The sequence below is a fragment of the Abramis brama genome (genome assembly GCF_963993115.1).
Source record: "Abramis brama genome assembly, chromosome: 9".
Taxonomy (NCBI): domain Eukaryota; kingdom Metazoa; phylum Chordata; class Actinopteri; order Cypriniformes; family Leuciscidae; genus Abramis; species Abramis brama.
The window spans coordinates 42199957-42220674 of NC_139971.1; the positions used below are offsets into that span (position 1 = coordinate 42199957).

General features: G+C 40.4%; 1 protein-coding gene across 1 annotated transcript in view; it reads left to right on the forward strand.

Moving 5' to 3' along the window:
* The window catches only part of LOC311089879 (uncharacterized protein), an 832216-nt gene that overhangs the window by 776675 nt on the left and 34823 nt on the right, over positions 1–20718 (forward strand). The window contains exons 100-101 of the mRNA XM_084124910.1: positions 3741–3914; positions 17901–18074. Of these exons, the coding sequence (XP_083981036.1) occupies positions 3741–3914; positions 17901–18074 (348 nt within the window). The remainder of the gene's footprint in view (positions 1–3740; positions 3915–17900; positions 18075–20718) is intronic.

Sequence of the window (20718 nt, forward strand, 5' to 3'; positions counted from 1 at the left end):
AATTGCAATAAACATTAAAACATCACAAAATATCCAGTAAACATTACAATTTTGTAGTGATTGCTGCTTATCTCCAATTTTAGAATTTCTAGTTCATTTATCACACACCAAAAAAATTATTACATTTAATAATATCAAGTTCTCTTTCACCAACACAAACTGAAAAAAAATATTTGACATCTATAAACAATTATTCATTGAAGAAAACATTCTATACAAGTCCTTATTTGGTTGTCACACACACACACACACACACACACACACACACACACACACACATACACAAAAATTATTTGCAGCCTTATGTAAGCGTTAGTTTATGGTTATAAAGCTAAAACTTAAAAGGAATGCTTTAGAAACACATTCCAAACTCTAGGAACAACCAAAAACCAAATGAAACATCACACTAGAGTTGGTAATTAGAATTTTTAGATGATGAAGATCAGGTTCAAAAAGGCTTTAATAATCCATACGAGCAAACAATCCAAAAGGCAGGCAGGCGAGCAAACACAACTTTGACCAGACAAATTAGAACTGAAAACACAGGAACTTAAATACACAGGTAAAAACGAGGTAATCAACGACGACACATTTGAAAATGATGGCAAATCATATTAGTTACCATGAAAACAAAGGAGAAGCGGGAAAACTGAACAAAGGAAAACAGGAACTGAAGAATGCAAATTAAAAGTCCATGAAAACGAAACTAAACATATATAACAGAATAACTGTTACAATATCATTCACAGTCTTTTTTCCAAAATGTTCCATTAACTTGTACAAGGAACTTTTGCCTATGGTTTTAACAAAAATACCACAGCAAAAACAGCTATTCTAACTAATATAAATTTCAGCCATTATTAAATACAATAAATACTCAGCTATTAAATAAGAACAAATAAACACATAAGAAATAACACAAATAAATACAACTAAAATATACAAATGTTTAAGATTTTCAGATGTTCAGGTACAGAAACTGAAATCAAATGTAAGATATGCATTACAAATTCAGTTACAAAAGTACTTCAGTCAGCTTAAATGGTTTAAAATCACATAAAAATCCACAGAAAGGAATTGATAAGAAGAATTTAAATTCTTACAATTATCCGATTCCTAACCTGAATTGGAATTGATTTTCCCACATCACACTCATACACTAACTATGATGAAACATGCTATTGGGAATGATCTATATTTTTTTCTGTATTTGATTCAGAACTCCACTCATAAGCAGGATGGGAGCAGCAAAAGTTATAAAATTATAACAAATTATCTCATCTAAAATTCTCTTCTACTTCCTGTAGGTTTTTGAAAAGTGTTGCTGCACAGGAAGCGTGTGAGTGTCTCACTAAAGTTCTGGGTAAAAGTCCATTAATAATGAAAGAGTTGGATCTGAGTGAAGATAAATTAGGAGATCTGGATTGGGAGAAGCTCTCTGCTCTTTTGATGGACTCTCATAGCAAAGTGGAGAAAATCAAGTGAGTCAACATGATTTATACATTATAACTTCTCTGTTAATTGATTGTAAAAGACTGTCAGGCACTTGTGTCAGTAGATATGAAGAGCTGTTGGTATGGTGTGTGTTGAATATGTGCGGAATAATAAATAATGTTGTTTCTGTGTTCAGGCTGAATAATTGTGATCAGACAGAGAAAAGCTGTTCAGTTCTAGCTACTGTTCTCTCCTCTAAAACCATCCTGAAAGAGCTGAACCTGAACAACAGCCGTCTGCTGGACTCTGGAGTCAAAGAGATCTGTGAGGGACTGAAGAATCCTGTGTGTGAACTAGAGATACTCAAGTGAGTACATTTCACCATAAACTGCTGTTCATTCAGACTGACGTGATTTTTTTTTCTTTTACGGAGAGCTGTTATTTTTTTTCCATTGCACTATAAAGAAAACTGATCAACCAATAAGATTCACACTTTGTCAATATGCCCAGAGCTATTGCCGTTATAAATAACACACTGCCTTGGTGGCTCACTGACTCTTTTGCTAATGACATTGAATACCAGGGGAATAATCTGGAACAGGGTTTGGAGATTGATATTGAGCAGCTCTGGTTTTGTTTGCTAAATTTAATTCAATGAGAAAAAAAATTCTGAATAGTATTGGTTAAATAGGATGAACAGCTCATGTGCTTATTGAGCGTTTGAAAAGAGGTCCACTAGTGGGCACACTTTAAATGCGTCTTTTTGTGCTCACGGACAAAGGAGTTTACTTTGAAAGGGAGCAGATTGCGGAAAGTATTGGAGGGTTGGACTTAAGCTTTGAATGTTTAAATATAGCCTAAGTGGAGCAAATTCTGACACTTCAAATACACAATTACTATCTTTCATTATTCCATTTATTTTGTCTTTTATATCACAAAATTCAATTTTGTAGCAGATTGTAACCAAATACCTGTTGTTTTTGTTTTTATCATCCCTGCTAGAATATGACTAATGAAAGAGTGCATTCTATTTACTGCTTAGTTTGTAATACACTATAGGAGGACTGTACCAACTAACTCAGGGGGACTAAATGCTGCCAGGCAGAACAAACGTCTCTGTTACGCATGTAACCCTAGTTCACTGAAGAGAAGAAAGCAAGATAATGGCTTTATTGCATTTCGTCTGCATGCTCTGAGGCGCAAGTAATTTATTATAGGCTTATTTGAAAATTATTATATACAGTAGCTTTTCCTGCTTTTCTTAGAGAATATTTAGCGCCAGTTTATCAGAAAGTGACAATTTTGTTCTCTTAGACTCACTGGATGGAAACGCTGCTCTATTCACAAATGTTTTATGTGATATTGCAGTTTTGCACACAAGTTTAATTGACAACTTTGGATGGAAACATGGCTAATAACACGCTTCATAACATATAATGGTATAATCACACTATTTATTATTTTGTTTATTATTTTATTTAAAAAAGTAACTAAATAAAGTGCAATAATAATATTGGTAATTGTTTTATTTTTATAGTTATATTTAATGGGTCACACTATGTGCAGTGTGAGCTCCAGACCGAATCTCCAGGTGCTCTCATGAGAACCAGACTGAAAAACTTATGTGCACCCCTGTTTATAAAGCACATATTATTATTCTACATCCCTTAATCCTCCCACATATCTAAACTTAACAATTACCTAACTAATTATTAATAAGCAGTAATTAGGGGTTTATTGAGGCAAAGTTGTAGTGAATAGTGAGAATTGGATCCTAAACTAAAGTGTGACCATTTTTCCTATTGTACCAAACTCGTATCGAACCGTGACCCCAAAACCGAGGTACTAACCGAACTGTGACTTCTGTGTACTGTTACACCCCTAAAAATTAGTTATTTTAATTTGGGGTTGGGCTTTTTCCATTTATTTTATTTTTTCATTGGTGCAGACTACTTTTTCTTTTCTTTTTTTGAGGAATATTTGTCTTTGCGTGAGCAGGCCTTTATAATAACTTTACAGCGTCATCTGTATCCCTAAGTAAATACAATATTAATGAAAACTAATTAATACATGTATAGGCTAACTATAATAACCTACATTTAAGATAAAATTTAGAACAAACTCACCCAAATGTAACAATAACAGATTCCTGGTGATCATTAAATAATTAATCTTGCACATTAATAGCAGAATAAAACGGTGGCATATCTGATTCAGTTAAGAAGTTAAGATGTAGTGTGATTTAGTCATATTTATTGATATTACAGTGCAATGTTAATTAAAATTTGTGTTTGTATTTTCTGTAGACTTTCAGACTGCAGTATCACAGAAGGAGGTTATAAAGCTCTGGCTTCAGCTCTGAGATCAAACCCTTCACACCTGATAGAGCTGGATCTCAGAGGAAATGATCCTGGACAATCAGGAGTGGAACACCTCATTAACGTACAAAATAATTGTTGCCGTTCACTGAAAACACTGAGGTAAGTGCTATTAGAATAATAATGTTCAATAGTCCTAAAAGCATTTTAGGTGGAGGAGAATTTTATTGTCAAAAAACAATTATAAAAGCTTTGAAATGACTGAAGTCTTTTTCACAACATTGTGAGCATATATCACCATAGCAGGTTAGTTAGGGATGTGCGCTTCGACTAATTTGACAGTCATTTAAATGGAAGTTTTTTAACCGACTCGACTAGTCTAAAGTAAGACTTGTGCGTACATCCATTTTTTGAAACAATGAATCAAACAGTCGAATCCCATAATTAATGCTGCTAAAAAAGGTCATAAATATGCAGTACGCTTGCCTTGCGTTATGACTTTTCGGAAGCCTTCTCCCTCAGCAAAACTGAGTGGGAACATGTCTGTTGCTGTCGTCACAGAGATAAGAAATTTTTTCAGAGTTGAAGTGAATGACACGATGGGCATTTGATTGCTTTGGCTATCACACCTACGTGCATGTGTTGAATATGTTTACGCATGGCTCCAGTGGAATTATGCCAGTTTGACGTGTCACAGCTTTCATAAATCTTTTTTTTTCCCCGTAAAACTTTTTTTTTTTATTCAAAATTCTCCCGCACCTTGCTTGTCTTTCAAGCGGCCATTTCTGAGCTCGCTGCGACTGACAGGAAGAAAATGCATGGGAGATCTGAGGTAAAATTAAAAGGGTCTATCTAATCTTAAGGTATTATTTTCCCCAGTGTTTTATTTTAATGTGTTATTTAAAATGCCTTTAAATATAAATGTAACAAAGTTCAGGGTTCAGGGAAGAAGGGGGACCCGGCGAACTTTAAACATAAGTTTTATTGATCAAATAAACAAAACGAAAGTAAACTTCAGGTGCATCATGGCCGACTGCTGCACATATATGAACAACATGCAACTTAAATGTCCCAGGCCTGGTCCTCTCTCGCCCTACACTGTCGTTACTCCTTTTATCCTTCCAGAGCTCCTGGGATGCGAGCTCAGTTTTCACTGCTCGTCACAGAAACATTAAAACAACAGTAATTTGAACGATAAAATCTTGTTTATTTTCTTTTTCTTTGTGTAATCGACTATTGTTTTCAGTGTCGACTAGTAGCAGCTGTACCGTTTAGTCGACTAGTCTTGCACATCATTAGTAGAAGGTAATGTCAGCATACTTCTCCTTTGTCCAGGTTGTTACAGAGCCCTGATGCAGATGAAGCCTGTAAATATCTGACTAAAATTCTTCACAATAAAAACCCGTTACTCCAGAGAGAACTGAATCTGAGTGAACGTGACCTAGGAGACACACGAGTGAATCAGATCGCTTCTCTACTGCAGGATAAACACTGTAAACTCAACACACTGATGTGAGTATTGTGTTCATATGTTATTGTAGATTTAAAGCATTTTAAAGACATTTGGTGACAAAAACATGTTGGCATCAAGTACTTTGTGTTTGTAAATTCTCCCTCTTCTGTTCATCATTTTAGGCTGCGTAAGTGTGGTCTAACAGAGGAAAGCTGTTCAGCTCTCGCTACAGTCCTGAGATCAAACTCCAGTCTGAAAGAGCTTGACATCAGCAACAATAATCTACAGGATTCAGGAGTGAAGAAACTCCAGAACGGATTAGAAAAAACAAACTGTACGCTGAAGAAACTCAGGTGAGATTGTTTGTTTAAATAACATTTCTTTTGTTCAAAGTTAAAGGGGCTGTGAACTGAGAATATTTTTTTTCTTGATCTATTGAGAGTAATGTCGCAACATACAAGTGTGAATAACAATGTTTGTGTCACTATTGCTTTGCCTGTTTCAGAAGGTTTGATATGTTCTGGGTATTTTTGTAGCACTGCAGTCAACCTGCGCAGTCAAACATTATACAATTAAAAAATGCTGTAAAATAATACTGTAGTGGAGTCTTTTTTGCAGTGATATTAATTGTAAAATAAATCCTATTATAATTAAATGTCCTTTCTGTAGACTTTCAGACTGCAGTATCACAGAAGAAGGTTATAAAGCTCTGGCTTCAGCTCTGAGATCAAACCCTTCACACCTGATAGAGCTGGATCTCAGAGGAAATGATCCTGGACAATCAGGAGTGAAGGAGCTCAGTGATTTACTACAGGATCAGAAGTGTTCACTGAAAACACTGAGGTGAGACGTGATGAAATAATATAACAAATTATATGCGTGTGAATTATTCATAGAAACATTATTTCACTAACTTTTATCTAACAACAAATTGTGCAGGTTATTATATTAAAATTATTTAAAGGTAAATGAAACAAACTGATTACACTAAGTTTAGTTGATTTTAAACCTGCTTCATCTTCCCTTCTGCAGGTTTTTGGGTCATGATGCAGATGAAGCCTTTCAGTATGTGAGAAGAATAGTGGATGATAACCCGTTACTCTTGAGAGAACTGAATCTGAGTGAACGTAAACTAGGAGACACACGAGTGAATCAGATTGCTGCTCTACTGCAGGATAAACACTGTAAACTCAACACACTGATGTGAGTAATTTACACAAGTTTCAAAGTTATACTTTGCATTGAAGTATCCCACATTATATTAAGTGTCATCAGCAAATATGTACTGAAATTTAAATTCATCATCTGATACAGTGCTCTTATTGCAGGAGTGGAGCTTGGCCACCCCGCTCACAGTTGATGTTTCTGTCTCATTTTTCTTGACAAGAATATTGTTTATTTAGAAGTAGATCTGTCTCTACTGGTCTCAAACTCAGTTCCTAGAGGGCCACAGCTCTGCACAGTTTTACTCCAACCCTAATCAAACACACCTGATCCAGCTAATCAAGCTCTTCAGCATTACTAGAAGCTTCCAAGCAGATAACAGTTGGAGCTGGTTGTAGCTTAACTGTGCAAGGCTGTGGCCCTCCAGGAACTGAGTTTGAGACCATGACAACAACACATGGAAGACATTTCAGAAGTGCCTCAGGAAAGTTCGGTTAGGACAGAAGTGTTAAGTGATCATCGGTTCGGTTAGGACAGAAGTGTTAACTGCCAGGAGAACTCCGGTCATTTTTTTGTAAATTTGGAGATCTGCTGCAGTCAGATTTACCCGTGTTCACTCTGAAGGAATCACTCACATTAGCTGTGCACTTGTAATAACACATCAAGGATGTTAAGAGGCTAAAAGCTGGTTTAAAACTTGCCCCATTGAAGTCAACAGGGTGCAAATTTTAAAAAGAGGATAACATGGTGTAGGCAACACCGATTTTTGTCGTTGTTCTCTGTACTGACAGCACTCCAAATTTACAAAAAAATGAGCTCAATGTTAAAATTGACCGGAGTTCTCCTTTAAGTGATCATCGGTTCGGTTAGGACAGAAGTGTTAAATGCGGTTCGGTTAGGACAGAAGTGTTAAATGCGGTTCGGTTAGGACAGAAGTGTTAAATGCGGTTCGGTTAGGACAGAAGTGTTAAATAGGGTTCGGTTAGGACAGAAGTGTTAAATAGGGTTCGGTTAGGACAGAAGTGTTAAGTGCGGTTCGGTTAGGACAGAAGTGTTAAATAGGGTTCGGTTAGGACAGAAGTGTTAAATAGGGTTCGGTTAGGACAGAAGTGTTAAGTGCGGTTCGGTTAGTACAGAAGTGTTAAGTGCGGTTCGGTTAGGTTAGGACAGAAGTGTTAAATGCGGTTCGGTTAGTGCAGAAGTGTTAAGTGATCATCGGTTCGGTTTGGACAGAAGTGTTAAGTGATCATCGGTTCAGTTAGGACAGAAGTGTTTAGTGCGGTTCGGTTAGTACAGAAGTGTTAAATGCGGTTCGGTTAGGACAGAAGGGGTTACATCAGCAGTTCATTGATGGTGAAGTTGCAATTCTATGAATCAAACGGAGAGAAGTGCTTTTTATGGGCTTTATCTATATTTCCTTCCTACACCTGAATAGTCTCTGAAGTCCATTAGACTGGCTAATGTCAGCAGGAGAAGAAAAGTAGATATCGGTGCTAGAGCAGACATCTTGGAGCCTGCTTGGACCTTTGTTGGTGTCACAGTGTCTGGTTGTTTTCCACGTGTATCCACTAGATGTCCTCCTTTTCCCCACGGTGTCATGCACATGAACTTCATCTCCCACAATTCCTGTCTGTGTATCACACCCAGGTGTTTGTAATTGTAATCACCAGCTGTCTCTCGTTTTCCCCTCGTCATGCATGTATTTAATGCCCTGTTTGTCTTGTGTTCTTTGTGGATCAATGTTGTATGTCACGCCGCTTCTGTTCTCGTGTTTTCCTGCCTTGCCTGTTTATTGTTTTGTATTGATTTCCTGGATATTGAACCCTGCCTGTCTTGACTTCGTTTTTGGATTACCCTATTAAAACTCATCTTGCTGCATTTTGGATCCCGTCTGCTTTCATCCTTGTGCGGTTCGTGACAGATTGATCCACCAAGAAGATCCAAGCAGTATGAGTTCCCGTCGCCATTTCCCCACTGCAAGAGGTGAGCGGAGACAACCACCACCAGAACCGTCTTTCAGTGAGTCCCAACCCAGGATGAACATTTTTGAGGGTTTTGCTCTGTGGGCTCGGAAAACAGACGAAAGGTTCATCGTCAAACCCCCTGAGCCTCAGCCCACAGAGAGTTTTGTGTAGGACCACGCCCCCCGCCATGAAGAGTCCTTCAAGGGGACCCGCTTGGCCAAGTTCCGTGGAACTCGGGGAGGTCGTAGAGGAGGCGGGGAGGTTCGGGAGGAGGTCCAGTCCCATCACTCGGTCTGGCCACCTTTCGATGCCGAAATTCCTCCGCCATGGGCTCCACCCAGTCAAGAGTCGTCCACTCGCCATCAGAGACGGCAGAGGAGGAGGAAGTTTCCCGGTCCTGACCTCGATCCCGAGACAGTGTCCGTGATCCTGAAGCCCGTGCAACCAGACAAGGTCCCAAAGCCCGTGCACGTGCAGCCGGCTGTCATCCCGAAGCCCGTGCAGCCGGCTGTCATCCCAAAGCCCGTGCACGTGCAGCCGGCTGTCATCCCGAAGCCCATTCAGCCGGCGGTCATCCCAAAGCCCGTGCAACCAGCCAAGGTTCCGAAGCCCGTGCACGTGCAGCCGGCTGTCATCCCAAAGCCCGTGCACGTGCAGCCGGCTGTCATCCCAAAGCCCGTGCAGCCAGCTGTCCCTAAAGACATCCTGGAACGGCCCGTCATCTCTGCAGTTATGGTGAGGAAGGCTGTATGTCTTTATTATGGGATAAAGGTAGTGCAGGCATGGAGGAGGCACGCTAGTTCAGAGAAAGCTTCATCGCTGCCCAGTTCAGAGAAAGCTTCATCGCTGCCCAGTTCAGAGAAAGCTTCATCGCTGCCCAGTTCAAAGAAAACCTCATCGCTGCCCAGCCCAGAGCGTGCACCGCCGAGCCCAGAGCGTGCACCGCCGCTGCCCAGCCCAATGCGTGCACCGCCGCTGCCCAGCCCAGAGCGTGCACCGCCGCTGCCCAGCCCAGAGCGTGCACCGCCCAGCCCAGAGCGTGCACCGCCGCTGCCCAGCCCAAAGCGTGCACCGCCGCTGCCCAGCCCAGAGCGTACACCGCCGCTGCCCAGACCAGACACCGCTCAAGCTCCAGAACCCAGCTCAGAGCCTGCACCTCACCGTCGTAGGCGACAGAGGAGGAGGAGTAATGTCCCCGATTTCCCCAATGTCCCTGAAGTCGCCGCTGCTGCGGAGGAGGAGTCTGTTCTTGAGACCGCTGCTGCTGCTGCGGAGGAAGCTGTCCCTAAGGCCGCTACGGAGGAGGAAGCTGTCCCTGGGACTGCTGCCTGGGAGGAAGCTGTCCCTGAGGTCTGCCCAGCTGATCCTGAGCCGGAGCCAGAGACCTGCCCAGCTGATCCAGAGTCGGAGCCAGAGACCTGCCCAGCTGATCCAGAGCCGGAATCAGAGACCTGCCCAGCTGATCCAGAGCCGGAGCCAGAGACCTGCCCAGCTGATCCAGAGCCGGAATCAGAGACCTGCCCAGCTGATCCAGAGCCGGAGCCAGAGACCTGCCCAGCTGATCCAGAGTCGGAGCCAGAGACCTGCCCAGCTGATCCAGAGCCGGAATCAGAGACCTGCCCAGCTGATCCAGAGCCGGAGCCAGAGACCTGCCCAGCTGATCCAGAGCCGGAATCAGAGACCTGCCCAGCTGATCCAGAGCCGGAGCCAGTCGCCTGCCCAGCTGATCCAGAGCTGGAGCCAGAGACCTGCCCAGCTGATCCAGAGCTGGAGCCAGAGACCTGCCCAGCTGATCCAGAGCTGGAGCCAGAGACCTGCCCAGCTGATCCAGTTCCAGTTCCAGTACCTGAGCCGGTGGTGCCAGTTCCAGTGCCAGTTCCAGTGCCTGAGCCGTTGGTGCCAGTTCCAGTGCCGGAGCCGTTGGTGCCAGTTCCTGTGCCTGAGCCGGTGGTGCCAGTTCCTGTGCCTGAGCCGGTGGTGCCAGTTCCTGTGCCTGAGCCGGTGGTGTCTGTTCCAGTTCCTGAGCCGGTGTCTGTTTCTGTGCCCTGGCCGCCCGAGGGGTCGTCTCCGCCTTGGCCGCCCGAGGGAAAGTCTCCGCCCTGGTCGCCCGAGGGAGAGTCTCTGCCCTGGCCGCCCGAGGGAAAGTCTCCGCCCTGGCCGACGAGGGAAAGTCTCCGCCCTGGCCGCCCGAGGGAAAGTCTCCGCCCTGGCCGCCCGAGGGGTCCGTCCTGGCCGCCCGAGGGAAAGTCTCCGCCCTGGCCGCCAGATGAACTTTTCGCGTTGCCCCGGCCACCCGATGGTCCGTTCCCCTTGCCCCGACCGCCTGATGAACTGTTCCCCTTGCCTCGACCGCCTGATGAACTGTTCCCCTTGCCTCGACCGCCTGATGAACTATTTGTTTTCCCCTGTTTCCCCGTTCTACTGTCCATGTTTCCCTGGTCCTCATGGAGTCTGTTGCCCCTTGTGTCTGTTTCCCCGCACGGACCTGGCCCCCCATCCCTCCCCCTGGTCCTCCACCGGGCCACCTCCCTCCTGAGCTTTTGTTTTGTTCCTTGTCCTGTCTTGTAGTGTCTGGGAGCCACTCCGTTGAAGGGGGGTAATGTCACAGTGTCTGGTTGTGTTCCACGTGTATCCACTAGATGTCCTCCTTTTCCCCACGGTGTCATGCACATGAACTTCATCTCCCACAATTCCTGTCTGTGTATCACACCCAGGTGTTAGTAATTGTAATCACCAGCTGTCTCTCGTTTTCCCCTCGTCATGCATGTATTTAATGCCCTGTTTGTCTTGTGTTCTTTGTGGATCAATGTTGTATGTCACGCCGCTTCTGTTCTCGTGTTTTCCTGCCTTGCCTGTTTATTGTTTTGTATTGATTTCCTGGATATTGAACCCTGCCTGTCTTGACTTCGTTTTTGGATTACCCTATTAAAACTCATCTTGCTGCATTTTGGATCCCGTCTGCTTTCATCCTTGTGCGGTTCGTGACAGTTGGTTTTGTAAAGTTGTATAGTAGTTTGCCAAGTTGTCTTAGGTAAATGGTAACATTTCTTAAAGGAGAACTCCGGTCAATTTTAACATTGAGCTCATTTTTTTGTACATTTGGAGTGCTGTCAATACAGAGAACAACGACAAAAATCGTTGTTGCCTACACCGAGTTATTCTATTTTTAAAATTTGCACCCTATTGACTTCAATGGGGCAAGTAGTAAGCCTGCTTTTTAGCCTCTTAACATCCTTTAAGTGTCATTACAAGTGCACAAAAAATTTGAGTGATTCCTTCCGAGTGAACACGGGTGAATCTGACTGCAGTAGATGTTAGAGATATTAATAAAAATGAAGTTAATTCAGCCAGCGCTCATACCTGTGTTTACATCCTGTTTTCGGTGGAAGGCCATAGTAATCGATTCTCGAGTTCACGCGCATAGGTTTAGTGCCTATGATCACGCGCGTGAACTCGACAATCGATTACTATGGCCTTCCACCGAAAACAGGATGTAAACACAGGTATGAGCGCTGGCTGAATTAACTTCATTTTTATTAATATCTCTAACATCTACTGCAGTCAGATTCACCCGTGTTCACTCGGAAGGAATCACTCACATTTTTTGTGCACTTGTAATGACACTTAAAGGATGTTAAGAGGCTAAAAAGCAGGCTTACTACTTGCCCCATTGAAGTCAATAGGGTGCAAATTTTAAAAATAGAATAACTCGGTGTAGGCAACACCGATTTTTGTCGTTGTTCTCTATATTGACAGCACTCCAAATGTACAAAAAAATGAGCTCAATGTTAAAATTGACCGGAGTTCTCCTTTAAAGAGGTTGTTCCACATTATTAAGCAGTCCTCATGCAATATGCAGAGGAAGAAAGATGTTTCTGAAGATGAAAAGCATGAAATAATGCATTGTCTTACAAAAGGCATGAAAACTATAATTTGGTGAAAACTAAATAGAGATTGTCAAACTGTCAAAAGATTTGAGAATTTGTGAGCACAGAAGAACTCGGTCAGACAAAGGCTTATTAAGGAATACTTCTGTAAAACAAATTAATTGTATTAAAAGGCCAGCTATAAAAAAATCCACTGTTGAGCAGCAAACAGGTGTTTGAAGCTACTGGAGTCTCTGGAGTCTACTCACCCTGCAGGCAGTGTTGCCAGATTGGGACAGTGATTTCCAGCCCAAAAGCTCACCAAAACCCGCCCACTACAAGAAAAAAACGCCCAAAATTTTACTGCTAAAATAATATGATATAATTTCATTACCATGTCATTCAAGGTTGATAAGCACAATTTGTATCTCCTTAAAACAAAATAACAATGATAAAATAAAAAATAAAAAAAAATTCCAGGAAAACAGATCAAAACAGGGCAATAATTAAGGAGAATTAGCCAATATGACTAAAATGTCCAGATGGACACTGTCAAAACGGCAATCAAGAAATGAACCGATGACTTTAACCCTCGGAAGTACACACTGCAGAACATAACGCAGAATTTAGCAGTAAAAACGGATTCATCGATTCAAACCTTTTTCAGCAGCTGTCAGGGTATAGTGCAGTCTGGACGGTGTAAAAGTTGCCGATGTCTGGTAAGGTTAGGTTAGTGTGCACATGACCATGGACAGGAGTCGTCCCATATTTGATTTAATTTCAAGTCATTCAACTGTGCTCTCTCCTCTCAGAGTTATAGTCACCATCGATATCTCCCACCACATGTACGTTTTTAGAGTTGCTCACTATCTCACTCTTTACTGTGCACTGCAGATACAACTTACTGTTTAGTAGGCTATAACACTTTGGCATTAGCGATCACTTGAATATACGGAATATACAGCTACAACTTATCGCGCTCATTCGCATCTGCCTGCTGATCGCTGATTGGCTAAAAGTGCGTGCTCGTCGGTGATGTCAACACCAACGCCAGCTGACTCTGCATGGGCGTGTGTACAGTAATGTCATGATCAGGCGCGTCGTTAGACATGGGCATCCGGGGCTTCAGCCCCGAATGTTTTTTTTATAGCCCCGGATCTCAAAAAATTGAATTTATTGATAATTATTATTAGGCAAAGTGGCAAGCAGCACGAGTCCACGAGCCGTGAGAGCAGGGCGTGGCCAGTACCGCGAGTGTCACCTGAATTCAAGTTCAAGCACCGGTTTCAAGTTTCTCACGGATGAACTTCGGGGGCGCGCGCGCCGCACCGGTTTAAAAAAAATAACGCAGTCAGCACCGCCGCACAGTCTTCAGTATATGTCAGTAAACTCAGAAAAACTAACTTACTTACGTTGTGCCAGCCGTTTGCTCGCGGCGCGCACTCTTCAATCACGCACACGCGGCGTGCCCTGTACATAAACTAGCATGTAACGTTGTGTTCTGTCGTCAATTAAGTATTGAAATAACCAAAAGGGAGATTAAAGCTGCGTCAAAACTCTATGTCGGGGCTTTTGTATTCCTTTGTAGGCTACATAAATGTTACACATTTGGCGTAGCCCTACTCAATTTTCATTATTAGGCTAATATTCTAACATTTGATCAATATTGCAAAGTCTGACTAAAACTGACTAAATATTTTGTGACCAAAAATTTGAAAAATAGGCCTACATGATCGTTCATGCCATTCTTTTAACTATAAGCAACCCAATTTGTCTAGATCTGTATTAGCATATTTCCTTTGTATTAAATATTGCTGCGCAGTCGTGTGATTTAGTCTGCTTGATTAACATTATTACAATGTATTACTATTTAACTCTGGTATGTAGCATATATATAAGGTCCTCGAATGTGTTCGAATATTTCACCAGCATCAGCCTTTTCACCGTTTCTATCACTCCACTTGTCTGTGTTTGCACAACTTCCATCATTAGGCCAGTAATGGTGACAAGTGACTTTATGAGTGAACAATTGAAATTTAATTGAACTGATTTAATAGTGCCAAAAACATTGATTGACTCAAGAAAGAAACAAGTTGCTGAAACCAATCTTTAATGCTAAAAAGTTTACATCTATGCAAAATAATCCTTGAAAGATTTCTCATTTAAGGCCATTCCTGTTTGGAATATGTGATTGTGTATTGTCAACAATAAGCAGAAACATTTTGCATTTCCATTTTCTAGTGTGGATCGTTCATTTGAACATTTATCCTCATTCTCATTTTTAAGAATCTGTTATCTTGACAAATAATTTATGCTACTGCCCACTGACATGCTTATAAAGCTATTGTTATCAAAAAATGTTGGCCTTCAAACACCTTAAAATGCACATATGTAAGTCTGAGAAATCAAAATTTTCTCGGGGGAGCATGCCCCCGAACCCCCCTAACTACCTCACATTTAAATGTGTGTCTGTGTGGTAATGTGTGCTGCTGTGGCTACAGTGACAGGACTGAATTTAACCAGTCTGTCCCCTGCATATAGGCCTAAAATATACATTTTTCTCTGTATCGAATCATGTTATCTTGTTACCCAGCCCCTGATGTTTTGGGCTCAGCCCCTGATGTTTTTAAAACCTAGAAACGCCCCTGGTCATGATGACTGGTTTTATGGACTACATGCACACTTTAGTTTTTTAACCAATTAGACTTTAAAATGTAGATGTTTGAAAACCGCCGAACTGACCCCAAACCATCCCAAATTTTGTCCACCCGCCCAAACCCGTTTTTACCCGCACAATCAAATTCAAAACCCGCCCAATCTGGCAACACTGCCTGCAGGCTGGCCTTTTAGTCTATAGTGTTTCATCGCCATCTAGTGGCCTGGCAGCAGAATACAGCGTTTTCTGTCAGTTTCGCGGATCTGTGGGAAAGGGGATCGTTTTGATAATGGTGTCGTCTGGACGCGGAAAACTTGATGGAAACACTCGTTTTAAGCATATTGGTGTAAGCGTACCCTAAGACTGTCATTGCTGTTCATTAAAAAAAGGTTTTGAAATGGAAATAAACTGAAGAATGTTTCCTGTCTTTGTTTTGTTTCTCTTCAGGCTGAATAATAACAGTATTACAGCAGAAGGTTGTGCTGCTCTGACTTCAGCGTTTAATTCAAACCCTTCAAACCTGATAGAGCTGGATCTGAGTGAGAATAAACTAGGAAACTCAGGAATAAAGAAGATCTGTCCTCTGTTGGAAAATCCTGAATGCATATTGGAGAAAATTAAGTGTGTATTTTCATTTATCTACATTTCTGCATGATAATGTACTTTTTGTGTGTGTAAATGTCCATTTAATTGAAATTACCATTTTTGTACATTGCTATAATTTGATGAAATTGAAATATTCAAATTAGGCAGATGTTATATTAAGACATCTGTGGCTTATCTGTGGGGTCAGATTTTTGCTAATATTAAAAAAAAGTTTTGGTAAATTTTAACACCAAATTTTCTAATTGCCAAGCATTTGGCAATGCTTTTTGTAATAATTATTAAAATGATTAGGTTTTTTTTATGATTTAAATAATCATCTCTATTTATACACGTGTTTTGCTTAGTGTAGATCATTAAGTGCTTAACAGCTTCTTTCATACACAGACTTTCAGACTGCAGTATCACAGAAGAAGGTTATAAAGCTCTGGCTTCAGCTCTGAGATCAAACCCTTCACACCTGATAGAGCTGGATCTCAGAGGAAATGATCCTGGACAATCAGGAGTGAAGGAGCTCAGTGATTTACTAAAGGATGAACGCTATACATTAAAGACCATCAGGTGATAAACGAGACAATTATCATAACTATGATTTTAACCAGATATTACACAACACTATACATTAATACTACACCGGACTAGAGGTGCAAAATATATCAGTGCCCGAGATATAATTGGCTGATCACTGGGACAATAGAATTTCCACTATTATTTCCATTAATAAGTAGTTTTGTTATATTTGTGTTCAACATATAATTTCTGATAATGATTCAGTGTATTTGTCTGGCAGTGTCATGTGTGTTTGGACAAATTATCATATCACATTATCATTTTCTGTTAGTATTAGTTTTGGGCATTTTTTAGTTTTGATCAGCTACTTTAATTATAGATATTCTGTTTAATGTGTTCTGTTTAATGTGTAAAGAAGTGAAAACAATGAAAATACATTTCTGTATTTTCTCTTACTGGTGTTTGCTTATACATGAAAATGGCATATTGTTTGTTTGCGTTCTGTATGTTTATGTATACTTTATGGTTATTACATCCTGTAAATTTCATTTTGGTTTAATTCATTGATACAAATGCTTGTAGTAAATCATTCTACTCTGTTTAGTGATTTATTCAGGATGAAGCTGCAAAAGGCATAAAATAGGAATATTATCTGATTTGAAATTCTACTTCCTGTAGGTTTTTGAAAAGTGCTGCTGCACGGGAAGCGTGTGAGTGTCTCACTAAAGTTCTGGGTAAAAGTCCATTATTACTGACAGAACTGGATCTGAGTGAAGATAAATTAGGAGATCTGGATGGAGAGAAGCTCTCTGCTCTTTTGATGGACTCTCATAGCAAAGTGGAGAAAATCAAGTGAGTCAACATGATTTATACATTATAATTTCTCTGTTAATTGATTATAAAAGACTGTCAGTCACAGTGTGAGCAGATACTAAGAGTTGTTAATCTGATGTGTGTTAAATATGTACTGAATAATAAATTATGGTGTTTCTGTGTTCAGGCTGAATAATTGTGAGCTGAGAGAGAAAAGCTGTTCAGTTCTAGCTACTGTTCTCTCCTCTAAAACCATCCTGAAAGAGCTGAACCTGAACAACAGCCGTCTGCTGGACTCTGGAGTCAAAGAGATCTGTGAGGGACTGAAGAATCCTGTGTGTGAACTGAAGATACTCAAGTGAGTACATTTCACCATCAGCTACATTTAACAACACTTGCTTATCATTTATATCTGAGTCCACTCACCTTCAGAAGTGAGGAAAATTTTTGTTTTGTAGTAATAAAATAGGAACAAATAGCAAACGGTGGCACAATACAATAGAATGAAAAGACAAGTGAAACAAAAACGGCTTTATGTTTTTCAGGTGCTAATGCTTACAACTAAAGTTACAAAAGTTATTGAGTCGAGCAGTGAGGGGTTTTTCTCTTTGTCTTTTGTTCTTTGATTAAAATGATGGCAGCAGGTTTATTAGGCTGGTGTCACTTAAGACTGAATACTAATCCAATATACTGTTACACAACATGCCTTATCTCAACTATTTACAGTTCAAAACTGACTGTATTTACAGCAGTGTTCATTTTAGTTCTAGTGTTCATTCTAAGTTTTCATGTTTTCTAGACTTTCAGACTGCAGTATCAGAGAAGAAGGTTATAAAGCTCTGGCTTCAGCTCTGAGATCAAACCCTTCACACCTGATAGAGCTGGATCTCAGAGGAAATGATCCTGGACAGTCAGGAGTGGAACACCTCATTAATGTACAAAAGAATAGTTGCCATTCACTGAAAACACTGAGGTGAGTGTTTTCTACAAATTAAGATTTTATCTGAAAGTGAATTAAACCATCAAACTATATTTCTGCACTTACTTGTATCAATATTCTTTTACCACATCTGTGCCGTGCACATTTGTGAAATATCAATGTTCTGTCTTTGTTTCTAGGATATTACAAAGTCCTGCTGCAGATGAAGCCTGTCAGTTTGTGAGAGACATTTTGGGTAAAAATCCGTTACTCCTGAGAGAACTGAATCTGAGTGGACATGAACTAGGAGACACACGAGTGAATCAGATCGCTGCTCTACTGCAGGATAAACACTGTGAAATCAACACACTGATGTGAGTATTGTGTTCACTTGTTATTGTACATTTAAAGTGTCTAAAACATCAGGTGACCAAAACACTGTAAGGCAGGGGTGTCAAACATACGGCCGTGGGCTGAATACGGCCTACAGGTTTGTCTAATCCGGCCAGCGGGATGATTTGAACAATGATAAAAATAGAGATGCACTGCTCCACTGACCATAAATCTAAACTTTTTTTATTTATTTTTATTTTGTCCGATCTCTATTCCGGATCTGCAAAAAACAGCTTGTGTAAAACACACACAATTTGTATGCGTTAACACAGGCAGACGCTGAATACAGACGGATAGAAATTGTAGTTTGTATGGTTAATATTAACCCTCTGAGGTCGACAAACGCGCTGACGCGTTTTGCTGGATTTTTTTCACATAGCAGCAACATAAACTTAAAAAAAATCCGTAATTTGTGGTCATAAAAATAAAATAAATACATGATTATAAACTATAGAGTGTCTTCTTTTTTTTGTGTACACTCACATTAACATCAAAATCTTGTTTTTATTTTTAAATAAATAAAATAAACAGGGTGCGCTTTCAGCTCACTCTGTCTCCGCAAAAATCTTTCTGAAACAAGTCTGGAAAATGAACTGAAACTCAGCTAATACTTATCACACAACCATAAAACATGCGTCTAAAGAAAGCTTTAAATTTCTACTTTTAAATAAAACAATTCACATTCAAAACAAATATTCTCCTGCAATGTAATCTGTATGAAACTAAATAGAAGTACAGTTTCTCCCGTCTCATCTAATTATCGATAATGAGTTCACACCCACTCGCAGAGCGCGCTATTCATAAGATAATGTACTGAGGTGATCTATGCAAAAATAAGGTAAACGCCCCCTGAAATGCCTTCAAACCTCTATGCTTCAAACCAGCAAGTTTCATTCATTCACATTCCTGCGCTGTTGGAATATGACACGAGTTAAAATTTTGCTCAGAAGAAGAGCAGGACTCTGACGAGTCGACGAACATTTGTATTTTGAGCAACGAACATTGAGCGACTTGATCCAGCCGTGGATAATATTTCGGGTGAGTAAGTCTTTTAAATTTACTTGCATTAGTTGACACGTGTTCGCATTTATGAGGAAAAAACAATATTACGTGACAGTTCTCCATTATGGACGCGAGCGCTTTGAAAGCAGCAGACTTTCAAACTTTCACAGAGACCTCAAAACAGAAAGCACAAATCCTTTCTTTAAAACGAATTTAGTTTTGTATTAATTGTATCTTAATTTTAATATTATTTTCATTAACAAATTTAATACATAAAAAGCAATCATTCAGTCTTGCAATATTTTACATATTCATAATCATTACTTTTGATGGATCTTTGAGGCAGCTTTTTAGGTTTATGGCGTTTTGGAAAAGAGCTTCACGTACAAACAACGTTTCACCAAGGCACAGCGGCCCTTCAGCACATAAGAAAAAAAAGAGAGAAAAAGCACGGACTTACTCTTTACGAAACTTTGATGTGGTTGAACAGGTGAAACAGTCACAAATTCCTCTGCAACTCAAACTTTCTCAGTACAAGTTATGAAGAAAGAGAACAGCATTACAGTTTTCAGTGCGTCCTCCTCTGATTGCTGTGTTCTGACTGAAAAAGTGCGTGAAGGAGCACATGCGCAAAACGTAGGTTTGTAAAATGTGCTTTTTAAAAAAATGGGGAATAGTATTAAAAATCGTATTAAAAGAACATTATGTTCCTCCACATATAGGAATTACAATGCACTGAAAAACAAAACCTCCTCTACTTCTTTTTTCAGGCTGTGATGGGCCATTTAGTCATTGGGGGGGTGTCTCTCTTCTGACAAAAAAACTGTTTTACAACGTTTAAATCAATGTATTGTTTTATGAAAACGATTAGGCAGGATGATTTTCACATCATTTTGAAGAAAAAACACTAGGGAACAAGATCCATTAGTCAAAAGTCTTGTGGACACATATTTACTATATGTTTTGTGGTGTTATTTCAGCAACTTTCATTTTTATTTTTTCAAATAACCACGCATAAACATTATTTTCTTAAAAACACAAAGATTTACAAGCATGTTGATCAGATATGATGGTAGCCCTGTTGGTGCTTTATAGAGTGAATTTACACCTTTGCCATTAACATGTTTATGAATAACTGAAAAAAGCACAAATGTCCGAGCATGTCAGAACACCTCCAGGGCCCAGAAAACAGCTCAGACTCCAGAGGGTTAATGTAATTGTCAGCGCACTAAGGTTTAAAAAAAAAGTAATTCTGCCCTTCTGGCCCTTAACCTAAAATTAGTTTGAAACCCTTCTTTAAGGGCTTTTGCACCGGGTAGTTATAGGAACTCAGTTATAGGAACTAGTCACCAGGGCGGTCCCCTGAGAATAAATATTCCCCTGAGGTAATTTTCCTGTTGGCATGCACACCGCCAGTTGGAACTCAGTGATTTAAGCTTGCCGTAAGTATATGTAAACTGTATATGTGTTTACACATCTTTTCAAAATATTGAGTGTCTGTGTTTCTCATGTATTCAGCCAGTCAGTGTACACTTACGTCACTATAGTACCAATAGTGCTGGTTTAGACCCTACTCTGAAGTAGAGCTAATTTAGTTCCCCTTAAAAGGGGTTCCTATAACTA